A 19,956-nucleotide genomic window follows, 5' to 3' on the forward strand; every position below is an offset into this window, starting at 1 on the left:
AAAAAAAAAATCAATCAAATAAATGAAAAAAATTAACACTGCTTTTCCCACCAAATAACTAATCATTTATCTGAATTTAAGTGTACTGAAAACATATCTTTCAACATTAATTCCATATGAGCTTCATTAAGTTATCATTTGTAGTATCTGCTTTTCAAAAACACAGTAAAGGTAAGTGGCTCAATACTCAATTCCTGATCAACAACATAGTCTTTATCTCAAAAACAGAAGTCCAGAAAACCCTAATTAGACTTTTGGTCACTGAATTTGAGAGTACAATTAGTTGCTCCCAAAGTTTGGTACGCTTTCAGTGCAATGCACCTTTCACCTCATCCTTCTTGAGTGCAAACATTAAATTACTTGTATTCTACCATACCTAGTAAAAATTAAGACATCATGACCAAAAAGCACAATTCAATTTTTCCTCCTGAGAACATTTCCCATATAAGAGTAATCACTCTTACCAACAGACTTTTTCAATGAAGGTAGACAGCATACTCTTATCATACCCAAGCATTTAATTMTTAGCACATCATACATGTACAACTACAGTGACTACATATTGTCTATAAAGGCTCACAGTAGATACACTTGTAGTCTTACCTTACAATTCATCATCTGCATAGAAATTGCTTCTGCTTTGCAGAGTATGTATTCCACATCAATTTTCATAGACAGTTCATTGACATGCTAAAAATGTTTACAAAGAATGTGTGTGACAAATAGTGTGAAATATAGTTTAATAAAATTATAATATTACTCTACTGTACTGCTAATAAATACCATGTAAGTTTGCCACTTCAGTCTATGAAGGGCTAAMCATTCCTGCATTCACAAATGGGTACTGAAAGATCTAGTATCCAACAGCAGGTTTTCAGTGTCCAAGATCCATAAGAGGAATCCGTAGTACTTCCAAACCTGACAAAATAGCTAGCACACAGATCTACCCTAGCTCATATTTTCAGAAGTTATAAACAACATTAAAGACAAATCAAAAATAAACACTTTTGAAAGCACATTTCACTTCAAGTTTAACTCTCAGAAGATACTAATAGCTTCTCTTTCCTTCCCTCACAACATGAAATATAAACACATTGTATTAACTCAAGAGTTAATTACGATTTAAAAATGCACAAGAACTCAGTACCTTTAGTATTTCGTTAAAGCCATAATGCTTGTCCATAATCTGCTGTTTTTCAGATTCTAAGATAGCACAGCAGAGGAGAAGATGAAAATTCTGGCAAGGCAATTCTGTCCACATTACCTGTTAAAATATGAAAACCTCTTTTGAAATGCTTGTTTTTCCTCTGAAAAATGAGTGCAGATGTTTAAAATAAAGCTTTAAAAGAGCTTTAGTAGGCCCTAAAGCCTAGTAATTTAAATAAGAAAAAGCTATTTTTGAAGCCAACTAAGTATATCTTTGGCAAGTTTGAGTCATTACATGCTTAGTTGGTTAAGACTTCAGTGTCCCCCCCAGGTTGCCCACTATAATACAATTAAGCTGCCTGAACTTGCAGTCTTGTGAACATCTATCCATTTGTTCTGCTTCAGCTCATGTGAAATTCTCTTACTCAAAAATGAATAATTACACAGAAAGCATTTCTTAGTTTTAATTGCTTTTATGAGGCTCAGCACACCCGTGCATCATCTGAACTGATAAAAGTGTCATGCTTAGCAATCCCTCCGAAGGTGCTAAAGGTTCTAAATAAATTTCAGTGCGGTGCCTAATTCCCCCAGCATTAACATAGCCTAAAAACATGTACATGCAGATGTAATATAATAATACTTTGTGGCAGTATTATTTTCTGACAGCAGATACAATTATTGGTCCCACACAGGCCAGAGATGCACATTCTCAAGTTTAGTGGGACTGAATATGCAACCTCAATATTAATAATCTATTTTAGCATGTCCATGAGAGTCAAGTCTTTGACAAAAACTGAATATTTGAATAAAACATTTATGATGAGCAGAAAGTTGGAGGGCAATAGTTCTGACAACAAAAAGGGAAGTTACAAAAAATTGCTCAAAATTACTCACAAACACAGATTAAGGGATTGAAGTCAAATGTTTTACTCTCAAAAAGACAAGTAAAAAGAGTAGACTAATAAAAGATTCAGTTTTACTTCATTAGTAATAGTTTTCTACTATAACTATTTGTAGAATACAATCTTAAAACTCAACAACAGTTTATTTGCACTGGAACTTTTATAACTAGTGCATGATGTCCTTCAACCAAATTGCATGAATCTGAAAGACATCCAAACCAAAATCAGCTAAAATAAAGTACAATTAATCTTGAACGCTAAGATATTCAATTCACTCAGTCCTGAATTAGATTAAGTATCTTTTTCAGRTATTCCATATTCCATTAATGCATTCTCTCACTCCAGGAAAAGGAATAAGATAAACAGTAACAGTAATGCAAAAATGCATACACTCTACCAAATACCATTCACCTATATACTAGTTTTTGTTCCTAGTTCACAAGGAGGAAATATTGAGAGCTGTATATAGATTTGGTTCAACATCAATCCTGCATCTGAACAAACCACTGTAGTTTTACAGTATACTCAAACTCTCCTGGTAGGCATACGGTTAATTACATACGGCAATCACTAATGAAGCACAGCAAAGAGTATGCTGCCTCTTGGAACTAAATCCAAACCTGAACATAGGTGATGGAAACATGTCTGTGCAGGATATGGAAGAATCTAACCAAAATACATATCTGTTTAACAGACTATTTAACTTTCATACCTACAGTTTAAGGATACACTATTGGAATATTGACTTTAAGTAGTAATCTGCTTCAAGCTTTAACTTCAGTGGAAACTGAAATGGGCCTCAAGAAAAGAAAAAATATTAGCAAGTATGTTTACAGACATTCACTTTTTTATCTCTGAAGAGAACCAGCAGCTGTCATGACAGTTCCATACTTTTTGTTGCCATTTTTAATATGCCTTTCAAAGTTTGGAGCAGAGCATGGGCATTAGTTTGTGGAGATAAATGGATGGCAGCAGTATCACCGGGTGATTAGAAAATGGTAAGAGAAAAACAGCATTGAAATTGAGAATATCAAGATATACCATTTAAGTCTAACGGCATTTTTTTCCCTTTTTCTTTCTGATAAATTTTTATAAGGAAGGACTCACTTGTTCTAATGCTTCCTCAGCACCTATGAATATTGGTAATAAATGCTAGTACACAAGTAATCTATCACTAAGTTATTCCAATTTTTTACCCCATGAGTTGCACTAGCATAATCTTAGAAGAGTGAGCAAGCTCTGTAATTTTTTTTTTTCTTTTAACAGAATTTTCTTGTCAAGGTTCTTCCTTTTCCACCCAGTCTTCCTGCACCATATTGAGAACAAAGCAGCTCACAGCAACAGAGTCCTGGAAGCTGCATCTAGAATCTCAGGTGCAACCTTCTCCTCCTCATTCTATCCTCTGCAAGTGAGTGCTTGTCTGGGTAACATCACCGTCAACTAGGTTCCCTCATATCTCTAACTATGGATTACAAGATAGCATGTGAATTATGCTTTCACACAGAAATAATGTTAAAGGAGCTCATTTCTCCCTGATTACACAATAAAAACCATTTCCTGAGCCTACAGCTGGTAGCATGTAGCCAAAAGCTACATGCTTTTGCTAATCCCATGGGTAGAGCCCATTGATACTAATGAAGCAGCATAATGAAAATAAACTGTTGTAAACTGGACTTTTGTGACAAAGGTAGCACTACCTTTCAGATAAATACTTTAATTAGTTTGTTTTTAAAATAAAAATGAGATCTCCCCTTTGCGATTCAATTTCTCCTAGTAAAGAAGTTACCTATAGTAAATATACATTATGATGTGTTGAAAGGAACCTGCAAGACTATCCTTTCTCAAAGTCATTCCACCATGCCCCCAAGACAAAAAAATACACGAAGGAGATAGAAATACAAAAAAAATTCTTCTGTGTATACACGTTAAGGCAGAGGTATTAAACAATGTAGCTTACGATTATAGAGTTCTCAATTTCAGTTTTAATGAAAAACTCCTATTTATAGAGAAAGTTGTAATAAAACAGATTATAAAAGGAGTCTTTTGTTTAGTTTACATAGCTGGTTTACCAGCTACATCACTTGGGCCAAACTGTCATTTCCAGCATTTGCATCTCATATGCACTTGTCTATGCAAAACAGACTGATCAAAAAGGGAAAAAAGTCAAAAAAAAAAGAGAAAGAAAAAACACTGAGGAGAGAAGGAGAAGACAGTGGGTTTTTTTTTCTGAATTAATTATCAGGTTATGCCTTGGAATAAGAGACAATTCTTTTGTATTTGTACGTTCTGGTTCACATTTGTGAATGTTATTCATAAACTTTTTAGTCCTCTTCAGTTACAATACTGCTTCCACATACTATGATAGTAAATTCCACAACTGATTATAAAATAGCTTAATATTATTTACTTTAGACAGTTTTAAATATTGATCCTTTCCTTTATGAAATTACATTTTCATTATTGGAAAAAAAAATGAAAGGCATCAGTATTATTTTTTACTATAGCAGGAACATTTTTTATTAGAGCATAAATTTTATGCACCTCAGTCCTGTTCTTTTCATTATCCTTCTGCTGCCCACCATAACTCTATGCAATGCTTTATCTTAGAAAATGCTCATTTTGTTCCTAGGAGGATTTTATTCTCTTGTTTGGGAGCTTTCAATGGATTCTGTATTCTTTTTAAATGCATCTTAGACAATASAGCTGCACTGTTGTCACTTTTTTTTGGGGGGGAACAAATTAAAGAATGTTTAAAGATGTAAGCCTTAATTACTCCCTAGAACCTCAAAATCATCTCAGTCAAAAAATTAGTCTCATTAACTTGACATTACCAGTATTTCCACATTTTCATATGCTTTGTATTATGTTACTTGACATCATGAGGCCTGATCAAGTTTAACAATGTTCTGACATCCTCTTTATGGTTTTTGCTAAGAAAAACTACTCTTCCACTGCCTCGTTCCACATAATTTGTAAATTTGAAATTTGTTAAAAAAAAAAATCTATCTTTCCAATGCCTGTATCAAGGTAAGTGTCAGGTTGATGAGGAATTAACTGTCGAAGAAACAAATCATGCTGTTTCTCCTAGTGTAAACTGTTTTCCATAAAAGAACCACCTGGTACCTCTACACTTAATACTTTCACTTCAGAACCRCTTCTGAAGGATCTTCTCCAAAGTTTTCTGAACAAGCCAACTTATCTCCATCAGATCTTTAAAAGATTTTATTCATTAACTCAAAGTTGCTCTTTAAGCTAAGAGGACACAAGATATGCTAGTACATCCTTACCTCATTGAAATGATTTTGATTTTTAAAAATTGTTAGGGTATTAATCACTACATAAAAATCCACGTTTTTGTTCTAAAGAAGTGTATTTTATAGAACTCCAAGGACTTCTGAAGTTTGTGAGATGAAACATCTTACCTCCCAGAGTCGAAGAATATCTTGAAAGCTAAATTCCCTTTTAAATCTGATAAGAAGCCATCGGAAGCAGAAATATAAGTAGCCTGAGTCTTGAGATTCTAGGAATAAGATTTTACATATAAATATTAAACTTGGTTAAAACAGTAGGAAAAAAAATACATACACCTTACAGGTACATAATCATATAACTGATTTTTAAGAAGGCAGGTCCCTCCTCAGAATCACTGATATTTGCTGGAGGATAACATATTTAAAATCAATAATAAGATGCCCTTTATTAGAATATATGGAACAGTTAAGTCTTTTAGGTATTTTTAATTTACAAAAATTGTACAAAGTCAAATTACTGGAATGAATGAGTCCTGTATTCATATAACATCATATTAGAAATCTATTTAAAGACTGGTCAGGATATCAATGCACACAAAATGTACTAAGTCGTTTCATTTATTGTGTGACAAACACACCTACCTAAGTAACTGCAAAATCCACTGTCTAGTAAGCGAAGCAAAGTACTCAGCTGAATTAGTTGTGTCTTCATACCCTGCATCTGCTCTTCAAAATTCTGATGCTGGGTAGAATAAAATATTAGCACTGTCAGGTATTTATATTAATTCAAATAACCATAGTTTTGAAATCTACAGCTTGTTTAATTATAACAAATTTTTATCATGGCAGTCTCATTCTTAAAACATTTAAGATGTGAAACAGTTAAAGGATTGTACCAGTATATAACAAAATTTCTGCCTTTTGCTGAAAGTTTCAAATAAAGCAATAACCTACATTTCTTCAATAATTTCTTTACATATTTTCATACCTAGTAAATTATACTTCATGTCAGTCTACTCTCGCTACCTCCAAGCAACATTACTGCTCTCAAACCAGAGAAGACTTCTTTTATTCTCACACCAGTCATATGTTGTTCCACCAGATGCACAATTTAAAAAGCTTCAGTTTGTGAAAAAGTCTAAATTGCATTTAACATGTGCCAAAAGGCAGCTCTGACAGAGAACCATCACCTGAACTGGAGGACTCTGGACTAATGTGTATTTGGCCATGCTAGCGGACTTACTTGGGAATTTCCAAGTACCAAATTTGTCTGCTTTGTACTCTAAGAACACCACAAACCCACATAACTTGTGTCAATAATCAGACACAGCATATTGACCTCGAATGTAAAATAACCTTTTCTTTAAAAGGATCTAAAAGCAATGAAGTCTATACAATAAAATTAACACCACATGCTATCCACACCTTATCTGTTTACACAGGCTAAACAAGCCTTATACTTTACCATTTGATCCATGTATGATACAAAGCACCAAAAGGCATCAACTTCATTTTCCATAACATACAAGACAGGTGAAAGCAAGTCACTCATTCCCTGGACATAACCTTGAGAAAGGGAAGAAAACAGCAAAGAGGAATTTAGTTGAATTCAACAGTTGGATTATTTAACTGTGTTGAACAACTACATAAAACATTTGTTTCATGAAACAAATCAGTAACTGAGCAAAATGTTTGCTTCGTGAAAAGAGACAAATGTTTGTTTGCAGTCCAAAAGTTGGTAGAGATATTATAATTTTGCAATTCTACAACCAGTAAAGAGACACTAATATTACATTAGTAATAATCGTATTAATAATAATCAGGATCCAGATGATCTAACAAGATTTATCAGCAGTTTCTGCAAATTTAAAAAGAACATAAAACACATTTTTATAGTTGTTAAAATATGTAAAAAAAAAGGTAAACAAAGGAATGCATTTCTAGTAATAAAAAGTTCCCATTTTTAATCACTGTTTTAACTTGAAAGAAAATATTGACATTTTTAAGATTTAAGATATATCTTACACCATCACAAATACAGACTGATTTTTATTTTCTTATCCATCTCTGATTGGATTGCTTTCTTCCATATATTTACAATCTCTTAAGGTGTTCCTCTTCCCCCCCCCCCCAATTGAAGATTTTCTTTTAAATTCAATTTGAAGTAAAAATGTCAAGTTTCAATTCCAGAAAAATATTCAATACAACAGCTTTTATGGAGTGAAGAAAATTTTGCACTTTTTTTTTTCCTGGCACTGACTATGCTGTAAGGATTACTGTATTTAGATAAGTAGAGAGGGGAGCTGTTCTGCTTGGAGAACAAGAGATGTAACTACGTCTTTTTAGAAAAATGAGTCACTTTCACTCAAAGCATTTCATATTGAGGACCTGATCCTGCATATTCCTATGCACCCTGAACTCTTCCTGAGATGGTTACTTGTATTACCATCTCAGAAGTATGCAGAGAACGCAGTAGGGATTGTATTTTAAGTCCATCAATGCCTAAGACCACAAGAGCAGACAAGATTAATCAAGCAGACATAAGAAAAAAAAATGATTCCCTATAAAACTAAGAATGGAGGAAATAGCAAAGTACACTTAAGAAGCATAAAAGAAATAAGTATCCAGACCTGACATGAGTGCTTTTAGGTTTCCACGTCTAGAAACAGTGGATCAAGCTCATATACCCTATGAGAAAAGCTTGCATAACTGGAGAATAAAATGCTCTTTTTCAGAGCATGTCATTTTTACAAATAGCTAGAAAGTTCTAGCTGTATGCACCATGTTTTCTGAATTTTATTTTTAAGTGTTTTTTCCAGCTTGTTTGTAACTAACATCTTAATTAAGAGTAGAGGACAAGGATCTTCCTGATCCTCCCAAACTACCTTATTACTAATCTCAGGTCAACCTACCTACTGCCCCAACTGCTACTGACCTCCCTAAATAAGGGAGGACATAAGCGACGCGTAGGTCTACCATTAGTGGTTGGTTACTATGACCTAACACTTCTCTGTCAGGCTCAAGCTTTGCCAATTTCATTTCTTAGCAATATAACTGGATCACTGAAAAGATGGCTGAGTTAATGAATGCAGAAGTSAGCAGAAAAGGGCACAAGGAAGAAAAAACAGGTAATTATTTTACTTGAGTGAAATTATTATGTTCTGTGCCTCTGCTGGCACTTTGTAGCACCACCCAGATCTCTCTACTACTACTGTTGAAGGATAAAAGACTACTACTGTTGAAGGATAAAAGAAATGAGCGTTATTTTCATACTTTCAGGTAGTTTAGAATCCTTGGGTAGATACAACTATGTAAAATACAGCCTATTTCTATTCTTCTTGCTTGTTGATAAAATAGAAGACAACCACTACATATATTTAAGCCATTTAAACGATGTTTTCAGAGTGATTGGTAAACGTGCTTTAATTCCATAGAGATGTAGGTCACTGCATGTTAATATGAGCCGAAACGTGGAAAGACATGTGGAATGCAGCTGTTTCTTAAAGTGTCAATCATTTTTATTTTTTCCTCATCCTCTTCAACGTAACATCAAGTCTCTTTTCAGACTTGATAAAAAAGACAAAAGCTGACACATACTGTCACTCTGCAGCAAGTTCACTAACAGTTAAAGAAGTCTTCCTACTTTTTGCCTTCAGAATTTGGCATGAAATGGGCTTCTACAGTTCCAGCACTTTTTTCTGAGGCAGAATACAATAAAAAAATAATAATAAAAAATACCAGAACAGTCAAATCTCATGCTGGTGTGAAGGAAGGGAAACCAGTTTAAAACATGTATTCCCTCCCTCCTTTCCTATACAAGTAACAAAAGCTAAAAATTCAGAAATCTCAGCTACACTGTGGTTAACAGATGTTATGTGCTTTTCCTTCCACAATGGATGCATACACTAACGTATAATTTTTGACAGACTTAAGTATACTTCTCAAGCACCAGCTTTAAAAGTATTCATAAGAATATTCATGTTTACAAATGGCTGGTTCAGCATGCTGAGTTTTAATTGCAGCAGTGGCAGCTGGTTTATTATTCTTATACCCATTTTTAGGACTGTCATACTAATAACAGTCAAGCTCTGAATACCCAAACCCAGTTAAACACTGAAAAGCAAGGCTTCTTCAACTCTCAAAAAACAGTAGGGCTACAGTGAGGGCAAGCTGCAACTCAACTCCTAACTGAGCCTCCACTGTTGTATGCATATGCCTGTGATAAGTATTAGGCAGTGGGGAGGAAGAAGGATAAGATATTGAACAAAGTTATCTACATTATTAAAATATAAAACCTGACATTTATRGAGAGCATTGTAAGTAACAAAAGTTCAAGCGCATTAACAGGCCTTCATGTAAGCAAAACTAAATAGGAAATGAAAAGGCTTTTAAATTCAGATGAATACAACTTACCTAAGTCGAAGTCATACATGCAATAGGTCATCAAAATATCATGAAGTAAGATCAATCCTGGATTATCTTCACCTTCATAAAATTTATTTGTTCGATCTGTTCTGTTTACATCCTTTTCTAAAGAAACAGTTCAGGTTTGAAAAACACCTTCAAAACAAGTTCTAAGCCAGCATCTAACAAATTCAGAATATTTTTTAAGCGGCTGGGTTTTTTTCTCCTCCTCACTGTTGCAAAGCTTTGAAGTGTTTAATAAGATAACTGTACCACTGAATGTCAGTTTGAAATAAAGAATATTTTAAAGTAAGATGATCCTTCCTGCCTAACATAAAAGGATTCACTTATAAACAGATTTCAAACTTTTTTTTTTTTTTATAAAGTACTTCTATGGAAGAGTTCATGATTATGATACCGTGAATGTTTTACACCTAAAGAGATTAAGAACAATTTCATATAAGTGTACAAGAGCATAAGTTGCAGTGGGAAAGTTACACCATTGTAGTTCATGCAGCATGTTTTTTTAAGTTCTTGTTTACCAAGTTCCTATAATCCTCGTTGAGCTTAAACTGCCTGTTTCTCAGGCATACGTACACAGAGCAGATTCTTTAATAATGTGAAATTAAAGATTGCTGTATTAAAATAAGAAAAATTGAGTGCATTTAAAAAAGAATTTTGTGGTTTCAGATCTATTTTACAACATACACCTGTCATGTACATTTCAAACAATTAACAGCAGTGCTTTGACAGAAATGCAACTTCAGTCATTTTTGAACTCTGAGAAAATGTATATATAAATATGCATATGTACATTTAAACACATGCTTTAAAAAGATGGTTTACTAGCCCAAGATCTTTCTCAACTCCTAGCATGCCTCTTGAATAACAAGCTACAGTAAGTGTAGCCAATGTTTCAGAATATCACAACAGTCTTATCCACCTCCAGAAATAACTATTTGGTAATCCTAGAAACTGGTACCCAATGCCACTATGAAAGAAAACTGGGGGGCACAGTCAGCAGAACTTTGTGAAACATTTTTTTCAGGTTTTCTGTTTAAAATGAAAAACAAACAAGAACATACCTATACAAATGCTTGTAAGGAAATTTAAAATATAAACAGAGAAGTGTCACATTCTTACTACATCACCATTATTTTAATGAAATTTCTAAGTAAAACTACAATATGAAGTGACATGAACAAAGAAGTTTTGCTATTAAGARAAAAAGAAAAAAGATTCAGCCAATATGTAACACTAAGATACAAAAGTTCTAAATTGTTCCAGTTAAAAAAAATTTAGTGTTACGTGTATAATGAAATTTTGGCACCTCTGAAAATACCAGCATGTTGGCTTTTAGGGCTGTTTCATACAGATTCCTCAAAAGGTTACTTTTCAGCTTCACATTAATTTCTAAAGGCACATGAGTGTGTACATTTGGGATGTTTATAAATCTAAAGTTACCTATAAGACTCCGGTAGTCCCTTAATCTTGAATTTCGTTTTTCCTGTTCCTCACTGACAGATTTCCACTGCAGTTTCATCCTGAAATATTCATCYCTGAAAAAAAGATCATTTTGAAACCAAAATATGCTCAATCATTACATTCCTTATTATTGCTTTTTATTTAAAGAGTTATTTGTTCTGTTCTTTGGCATAAATGGGATAACAACCCATTAATGTAATATTTTTACTTTAATATAATCTTTTATATTAATCTTTTTAAGAAGGTCTGAAAAACACTTCACTGCATTCAACAACATTAAACAGTTGTCCTTCAACCCTCCAAAAAGCTTTCTACATCACTCTGTGCCKTAAAGAAAAAAAATTTTTGATGTAGGAGGAAAAATCTGTACTCACGTTTTTCTTTTTTGCAGATTTGCTCTCTCTTCTTTAGTGCTATTCCAAGGAAAATAACCCAAAAGAAATTTCCATGCCTCTTTTCTTAAAGTATGGCACAGTCCCTAGGGAAAAACAGATATGAAACATTAACAAAAAGACTTAAGTTTTATGAGAAAACTATCCTRTAGTAATACAACAATTAAAACAACAACTTAAGACTACAGAGAAAAATAATTAAGTTAGAGGAAAACTGGAGTAAGCTTCCAAGTAAGCTTTTATGTTTTAGCTAAATATTATCTGCTCACTGTGTACCACACTTCGAGGAAACAGGAGGAAGTGAATGTGCTCAACATTTAGTTACTAGCACCTGCTAAGCTGCAATGCAACTTAGATTTGTCATGTAACCACAATTAAAAAAAAAATCAATTTCACATGCCCTGAAAACTGTAGAAGCACTGAATTCATCCTTTCAAAAGACAGAAAGACAGACAGAAAGACAGACAGAAAGACAGACAGAAAGACAGACAGAAAGACAGACAGAAAGACAGACAGAAAGACAGACAGAAAGACAGACAGACAGACAGACAGAAAGACAGACAGACAGACAGACAGAAAGACAGACAGACAGACAGACAGACAGACAGACAGACAGACAGACAGACAGACAGACAGACAGAAAGACAGACAGAAAGACAGAAAGACAGAAAGACAGACAGAAAGAAAGACAGACAGACAGACAGACAGACAGACAGACAGACAGACAGAAAGAAAAAGAAAAAACTTTACAAAGTATATTTCTTCCCATATTTTTGCCTCACTGCTTGAAACTAAAGGCTTTAAGACATCAAAGCTACATTTTTTGCCTTGTAATATCTATAGAGGTTCGTATTTAAACATGCTGTTTTTCATTGCCAAACTGATCTTTAAGGATTACCTTTTCATCTAACAAAAGATGGCCAACATGCAGATGAACCTTGCATGTAACAAAATACCAATGTGCACTCAAGGATACTATTGTCAAATCTTTCCAATAAAGCTCAGAATTTGTATATGACAAGCGTACCGATTCATATCCTACTCAAAAGAAATTGTTGCAACTCCTATAGTAAAACCATGAGAACAGGACACTTTTGCAGTATGAGACTCATCAGCTTACCCACTCAATTGAGCATACTGATCTATTCCTTGTTATGTTTCTTCATTTACCATTAAATTACARCAAGGGAGATGGTGCAGCAAGTAGCATTAACAACTGAAATTTGTTGCTCTATCCAAACAATAATTCAAATTTTCATCTAATGTGCAAATGATTCAAGAGAATCACTGCCTCCTTWAAAGATCTGCACTTAATATTTGGGAATTTATTCAGGCTTGAGTCATGCTTGAATACTATTGAGCACTTAATATCTCAGGCAACGGACAACAGAGATGACAAGGCAACCTGAAGTACTGGGACAGAAGGTTTTTGTTTAATAATTCTCATACTTGCAACAGCATCCTTATGTGGGCACCTTCAACACAAGTTAATTAAAGAACACATGAACTGAAGAGGGCCTCATTTTAGCTCCACGCTTCACAGTACATTCCTTATTATGCATAAGTCTTTAAAAAAGAAAACAAACAACAACAAAAAAAAAACCCAAATCCAACACACAACAAATTTATCATTCTCTACCTCCAGACTCCCAGAATGCAAGATTGCATGCTTGTAAACATACAAGTGTTCAAAGAATGTATTAAAATAACTGGATTTCCCCCCCCCCCCCAAAAAAAAAAAAAAAATCAACCCCACACATCATTGTTTCACAGAGGGTGAACTAATGTTAGGCAGAATAACTATATTATGTAAAATTAAAGTTTTCAAAACATTTTTGGCACTGAGAATGAATTTACATTCACGTTACAAAAGCCTCAGTTAACACAATTATAATAGTAGTACAGGGAAATTGATCAGGGTCCACTCTCATAAGGGCCAAATCCAGGCAAACTATTGCACAAACAAAGAAAACTTGCTTTGGAGAAGAAGAAAACAGCCTTGAAACAAAACAAAACATGATAACCTAGCATCCTAGCATTAAAGCACTGTTGTTTTACTGAAAGGCACTTTGATTTCTCCTCTCAATCATTCAGCCTTCGTCTTTTTGACTCATTCCCTTCAGCCTGCCACCACAAGATTTCTTTCCTTGTGCAACACTTCGTATGGTTTTAAGAGTGTTGAGGTAYTCAATTAGCATTAAATCACACTTTATAAAGTTTCTCCAGCAGTACTGGCTGGTTCATGCCTGAAGTCCTGCATGAAGGATTGTAAGTTTAATGAAAACAGCATAACCAGAGYCTGGGAAACAACAGAAAGAGGGCCAGAAACAATCCATAGGGCTTGCTGAATTCAGAAAAACAAGTTACCCCTTTGAATATCAATTGCTTTATGTAGTCAACATTTAAAATTCTTCCTTCAGAATCCATATTCTTAGCCCACTCTTCAGCTGACACAGGCTCTCTTCTACTAACTTCAGGCTGTTTTCCTAGATCAATCTGAAACACAAAGATGTTACATGAATCCCACTGAAATACTTCACTATTTTTAACAATTGTGTAAATAGTACTAAGCTGCTGTTCTCCATATTCAGTGCAACTACATTTTCACATGAACATACCTTAGGGACTCTCTGACACTAAGGCTATGAATACATTAGACAATAGTGTGGACTGAAAGAAAAAAGTCTGTAGAGTAAGATATTTGGTGCTGAGGACCTAGGTATCCACAGTATTTCAAATTTTATAGGTTCCCCTCCACCCCCTCCCAACAATCTTCCACCCCCACAAGCACTTTGGAACTAGCTTTAGAATAGTGCCACGCACTGAACGCTTCTGTGTAACTGGAGTGCATTAGGTATGTASAACACAGCGAACAGGGACAACAAGGAGCTTCACTTCAAAAGCGTGCTTTTAACATGCACTAGTGCACCTCGAAAGAGAGCCAAAAAGCAACTCTGGTTCAGGAATGTTATTCCTACACAAACTGGAGAATGCAGTTGGAAGATCAATTTAAGCACGCTTCCCCCTTAAAACAAAACGAAACACACCATGCATGCTTTCAGAATTCCTAGCACCTGGCAGTTTCACAGTTCAGAGGTTAGCCTGTCCATCCCCAGCTTACACATTTAAGCATAGTTGAGTTTGGTAGCAGGAACTCCTTATTTTCTAAAAATATTTTGATCATGGCAATCAAAGCCAATTCCTTTGCAACTGTTTGATAAATCAACAGATTAAGTACTATGCAGCAAGCTCTCAGAGTCCAAGTTGCTTAGTTCATACAACTACAGCTAAGTTATTAACATGTTTTGAATGCTATTTTCCTGAGCTCAGAATAATTTAATGCTCTAAAAACACATCAGTTGCTTAAATAGTAATCTCAAGCATTTAAAAATGTATTTTATCCACCTATCTGTAAAAGATACCAAGAGTGTGGTTCATGAATCACTTCATGATTCATGATCTAATTACAGGCTCCTCTACATTTGGTTCAAGCCATACATAAACCTGTATATCTACATTACATGGAAATAAACGATCCAATTAAACACTTTAAAATATTCTTTAAACAAAATGAAATGTTAAAGTGATTAGCCATCAGATTTAGATATTAACCTGCATACCCCCAAGTTACTTAACACAACTGTCAGATCACAGATGGAAACACTAAACTTGAAATGAGTCAGCAGTTCAGTTTGTAGCGTACTGAATCTGTAAGATAAAGAGCTTTATAACCCCTATTTCAGCAATAACAACATTCTTCTTTCAAAGCAAATAGTTTTTTTTTAATTCTTGTTCACAGACATGAAAATAATATATATTGTGGAAGTAGCAGCTGCCAATCTTACTCTCATCAATAAAAGGCAGGACAGCATATGCCATGATCACTAAGCAGATCAGTGTAACTCATCAGGCTTTAAGTCCTAAAATTACTTTAAAAGTGTGCATAAAAGGAAACTATGCATCTGTATCATATTCATACTTCATTTACACACTCACTCGTGTAATGACTTCAAATCCTGGTTCTTCCTGTTGATTTATCTTTAGACCTGGAATAGCATCATTGAGAAAGTCTGCCATTTCTGATGGTGGTCGTCTTTGAGTTGAAGGGTCAGTTAATCGAAAACTGTCAAAAATATAGTTTGTGACTTTGGAAAATCTTCCCATCGTTGCTGTGTATGGATCTTTCTTCAGTTTCTGTGTTGTAACCAGAAAACAAGTAAAATATGAAAAGTCTCAGATTATTTGGAATTCTTATACTCAAAGTAAACAAAAAAAACTGAAAGAGCAGTAACATCCAAAGGAGGTCTCAAAAGTCTTTAAAGATTCAGGTATCAGTACTTTCATATAGTATATTCATATTTACCTGGATTTTTATCATAATGTAATGAAATCTTAAGTATTAAGGTAATTACCACTAAATGATTTGAAAGATTAGATAGTAGTATGCTGATGAAATCTGACCTATGTGTAAAAACAGATCAGATCTTCTATTTACTTTCCAATGATTAATGTCCCCAAAAGTCTTCCTTCTTCCTAGCTGCTTTGCCTTCACAGAAGAAATGCATCTTGAAGCATCATGATTATCTGCTAGTAATCTTGCACAAAACCACCTTTGATCACCGAGTCCAGAAACTGATTTAATTCACTTACTAAAATTTTCTTAAATGAATCAGTGGGTCAAGATTCTGGCCTTATTCAAGTCACCGGAAATTTTGCCACTGACTTTCACAAGGTTACAAAATCCACCAAATAATCAATGCTTTCAAGAACAAAAAAATCTTGTAAGTAAAATCAGGTCTTTCTCTGCTATATTTCCAGTATCCCTTTAAGATTGGCAAAAAATATAGAAGAATATTCCAGAAACAATTTAGAATATTCTAGTTAAAATAYTTTGTTTTTTCTTCCCATTTTCAAAGCTAGCTCTACCCAAACCTATTCAAATTAATTTTTGCCTGTGATTCTGTAAAGTCTGAAATAGTCAGTTCTGTATGGAGGTTAAGACAGACTAAGAATATTTAAAAAAAAATCCTTATTTTAAGTGGACTTTTATAGCAAGTGTTTAAGGACACAATGGATCTAGAATGCTAATGATTCAGGGAATATTTGTGAACTGGAAGCTTTTTTAAAAAAAAACAGATTTAGGATAAAATGTTTCAAAGATAATACACACCTGTAGTAAGCCATATGACGGTTCATCAAGGAGATTTTCAAAAGACTGAGACAAAGACTTGCTCTGAGAATTCACAAGAAGAATTCTTTTATCCTGGGGAGATCTGCAATACAGTAAAAGCATAGACTTTCTATAAGAAGAATGTTTTAGAACACTTACAGTTTTTGAAATCACTTTTTTTTTTTTGGCAAGGATTTGATGCAAGATCATTCTTAGCCCTTGGCACAAGTCCAAATGCTAACAAATCACAAAACAGGACTTTCATTTGTCATATGATTAGTAATCATCATACTCATTCTGAATTATATCTTTTATTCTTTGTTACCCACATGTAATTTCTCATTATCATATTTTTTCAAAGTTATCTTTAAGAATAAATAATATTTCCTGTATCTGACAATGGAAAAAAATAGGTGATATAGGAAAGGAAGTTGAGTAAGACATGGTCAATGTCTACATATATATGGTGAAATACCTTTAACGTAACATAGGAAGTGAAAAAGAGTCCAAGTCATCACATACAGTTAAGGAATTCTTTTTATCAGTTAGTAAATCTTACCCTAAGGAACCCTGTAAAACATACATAAGTAATACAAACTGTATTTCATTGAATGTATCCAAATCAACAAATTTCAAACCAACAGTATTACAACAGCTACTGTCAGCCCAAACAATTCTAAAATTCATATTGATAGAGCTTATAAACACCATAGACATTTTGTGAAACAGAACCATTTCATTACAGCTGTACAAATGTCTTTTTGCATAGACTCCAAAAGCTACATCAACTTTATTTAGCCTAACTCAATGTATTCACAGACTTTTATACTTCAGTACAAGATCTAATGCTCTCACAGGCTTGCATAGACAGATGAAAAGGATAAAAGAAGACAGCTAAAACTGTGCTGCTCCTAGTATTTATTCTACTCTTTTGCTGTCATTCTCCCCCAATCTCTACTCCCCACCTTGGGCAGGAATACCTGATCAACTCATTACTCAGCTTCTGAACCACCCCAGTTTACAAGTCCATACATTATAAAACTGAGAGAGTTGAGGGACTGCAGCCAGTCTGACATCCCAGCCTTGAAGTAAAAATAGCCAAACTGAGGAAAGCTAAGAACTTCAGCCATTTGATTTTAACCCATTGCAAAGACCTTACATTTATAAAATACCTTCTTTATTGCTCTCTTCTAAAGTTGAAATCTATGTCCAGCCTCCAAACAAAAAAAAAAAATATTTTTATTACTACTTGCATCATCTACCATGATATTAAAGTTGAAGATAAGAACTTTAATAAGCCTTATCTCTCTTCAATTCCATCACGACAGCGCACTTAACACTGACGGATATGAAAGCCGACAGARGATCTCATTTTGAGACACCCAGACACCATAGTTAGAGATCTGAGGCAGCAACAGTTAATAAAGCTCAACTGGCTTTTGCTAAAAGGCAGCAAGGGCAAAGGCTGAGTCATGTATTATGCTTTCCCTAACTACAAGAACAAAAAGTTTGTAAGACATTGCCATTTTAATTAGACGTTCCCTCTGGGCAGCTACTTGGTTAGCTACAGCTATCTGGGTAATGTTCAAAACAAATTGCAAGTTTAGATATTTAGAAAGTGATCAGCATAGTATTGTTCTCAATACTAAACCTGTGCAGCCAAACTAAGTAGTACATAGTCTCCAAAGCAAAAAATCACAAATATTTTGTTCCATTTTAGTCACTTTACACATAACGATTTCAGCAATGATCTAACATTTTATAAAGGAACAATGTTAGAGAAGGGCAAAAACCTTTGAGGCAGTAAAAATGGAGGGAAAAAAAAACCCACCGCCTATGACAGAAATATTTTAGAAAACAGCTAAACTCTACTTTAGTGTCAACACTCCCACATATATATATGTATGGGTGTATATATATACATCCATACATATATAAACCAAAGGTTTATATATATATATATACATACCATATATATACATATATAAACCAAAGGTTGAACTACTAGTGATTACATTAACAAGTATTTGCTTATCGTATCCAGACAACTAAGTAAAATCTTCCCCTAAAAGGCATTTTATATTTACATGCATAATAGCACAAAATTATTAGGAAAGATTATAATTATAAAAATTATATAGAGACTGAAGCTTGCGACTTCCACAAGTTATGCAGTATATTTTTTTTCTTCCCTTAAAAAAGCATCATAATTCACGACCAGCCCACAGAAAAGACTTTGGTCCAAAAGTAAACGTTAAATAGAAGATAGGAAACTAAGTAAAGCAAAACGGGAAGTCCCTGCTCAACCAAAGCTTAACTTCATTCAAATTTGATCTCCATAGCTGGAGCACCTGATGTTCCAATCTGCAGCACTCAGGACCATTTCAGGAAGCAGTATCAAGCAGCTCAACACATCCCAAAYGCTTGAACACGACCACAGGTTTCTCTGGCTCATCTTACCAGGGAGCTCTGTTTGGTAAGTCTCTTGAAGACTCCAGTATATACCTGGTTACAGATCACCAAGTGCCCTCTTTAAAAAAGGAGCACACAGGATATTATGATTGCCCCTCTTAATACAAGTTTCTACCCTCATCCAACAGGGAATGTTGTTTTGCACTGCCTCAGCAGAAAAGCTCCCATCAACTGCCAAGAGGCTACGAAGGACAAGAACTAAGGATGCACTAGGTCACATAAAGGAAGAATGGTAAGTAACTAATCACTTGCTATGAAGCACCTGAGAGACAGCATTTGAAGTAGGAACCAAAATCATTACTCATCTAGYGACTTGCCACTAAACATTAACTTTATGTAGCAATACAAAGCATGTTAGCTTGCAGCACGTGACCCTAGGACTGGAAATAATCCATGGTAGTACACACTCTAACATTACACACAAACTGATGACCAAGTATCTGGCAGAAACTTAAACRTGTGGCTTCGGTAAATGGTTTAAGGTATTCCAGTGTGTTATTTTATATTCCTAATTCTGAAATCTTTCAACTGCAAAGGCAAAATATTTAGAAAATCTTCCGAATATGGAAAGATAATTTGTTACACAKCATAGCAGCGTCTCAGACATTTTATGCCTTTGAGGTTAAAAAAAAAAAATCAAGCTTAATCCAGGTGTCTTAATACTGAACACATGGAACTCTACCACAATTAATACAACTGCAATATAGATCAGTAGTTGCAGTATTGGATTTTAA

General features: G+C 34.3%; 1 protein-coding gene across 1 annotated transcript in view; it reads right to left on the reverse strand.

Annotated features, from left to right (window-relative positions):
• Positions 1–19,956, reverse strand: part of TBC1D15 (TBC1 domain family member 15) — a 38,519-nt gene that overhangs the window by 3,241 nt on the left and 15,322 nt on the right. Inside the window, exons 6-16 of the mRNA XM_085320479.1 lie at positions 16,751–16,853; positions 15,577–15,774; positions 13,948–14,076; positions 11,563–11,666; positions 11,168–11,262; positions 9,713–9,829; positions 6,765–6,865; positions 5,942–6,041; positions 5,471–5,568; positions 1,148–1,264; positions 603–690 (exon numbers count right to left, since the gene is read on the reverse strand). Coding sequence (XP_085176605.1) covers positions 603–690; positions 1,148–1,264; positions 5,471–5,568; positions 5,942–6,041; positions 6,765–6,865; positions 9,713–9,829; positions 11,168–11,262; positions 11,563–11,666; positions 13,948–14,076; positions 15,577–15,774; positions 16,751–16,853 — 1,250 coding nt within the window. The remainder of the gene's footprint in view (positions 1–602; positions 691–1,147; positions 1,265–5,470; positions 5,569–5,941; positions 6,042–6,764; positions 6,866–9,712; positions 9,830–11,167; positions 11,263–11,562; positions 11,667–13,947; positions 14,077–15,576; positions 15,775–16,750; positions 16,854–19,956) is intronic.

The sequence above is a fragment of the Rhea americana genome, unplaced genomic scaffold, assembly GCF_003343005.1.
Source record: "Rhea americana isolate MKP2758 unplaced genomic scaffold, rheAme1 scaffold_64, whole genome shotgun sequence".
Classification (NCBI taxonomy): Eukaryota; Metazoa; Chordata; class Aves; order Rheiformes; family Rheidae; genus Rhea; species Rhea americana.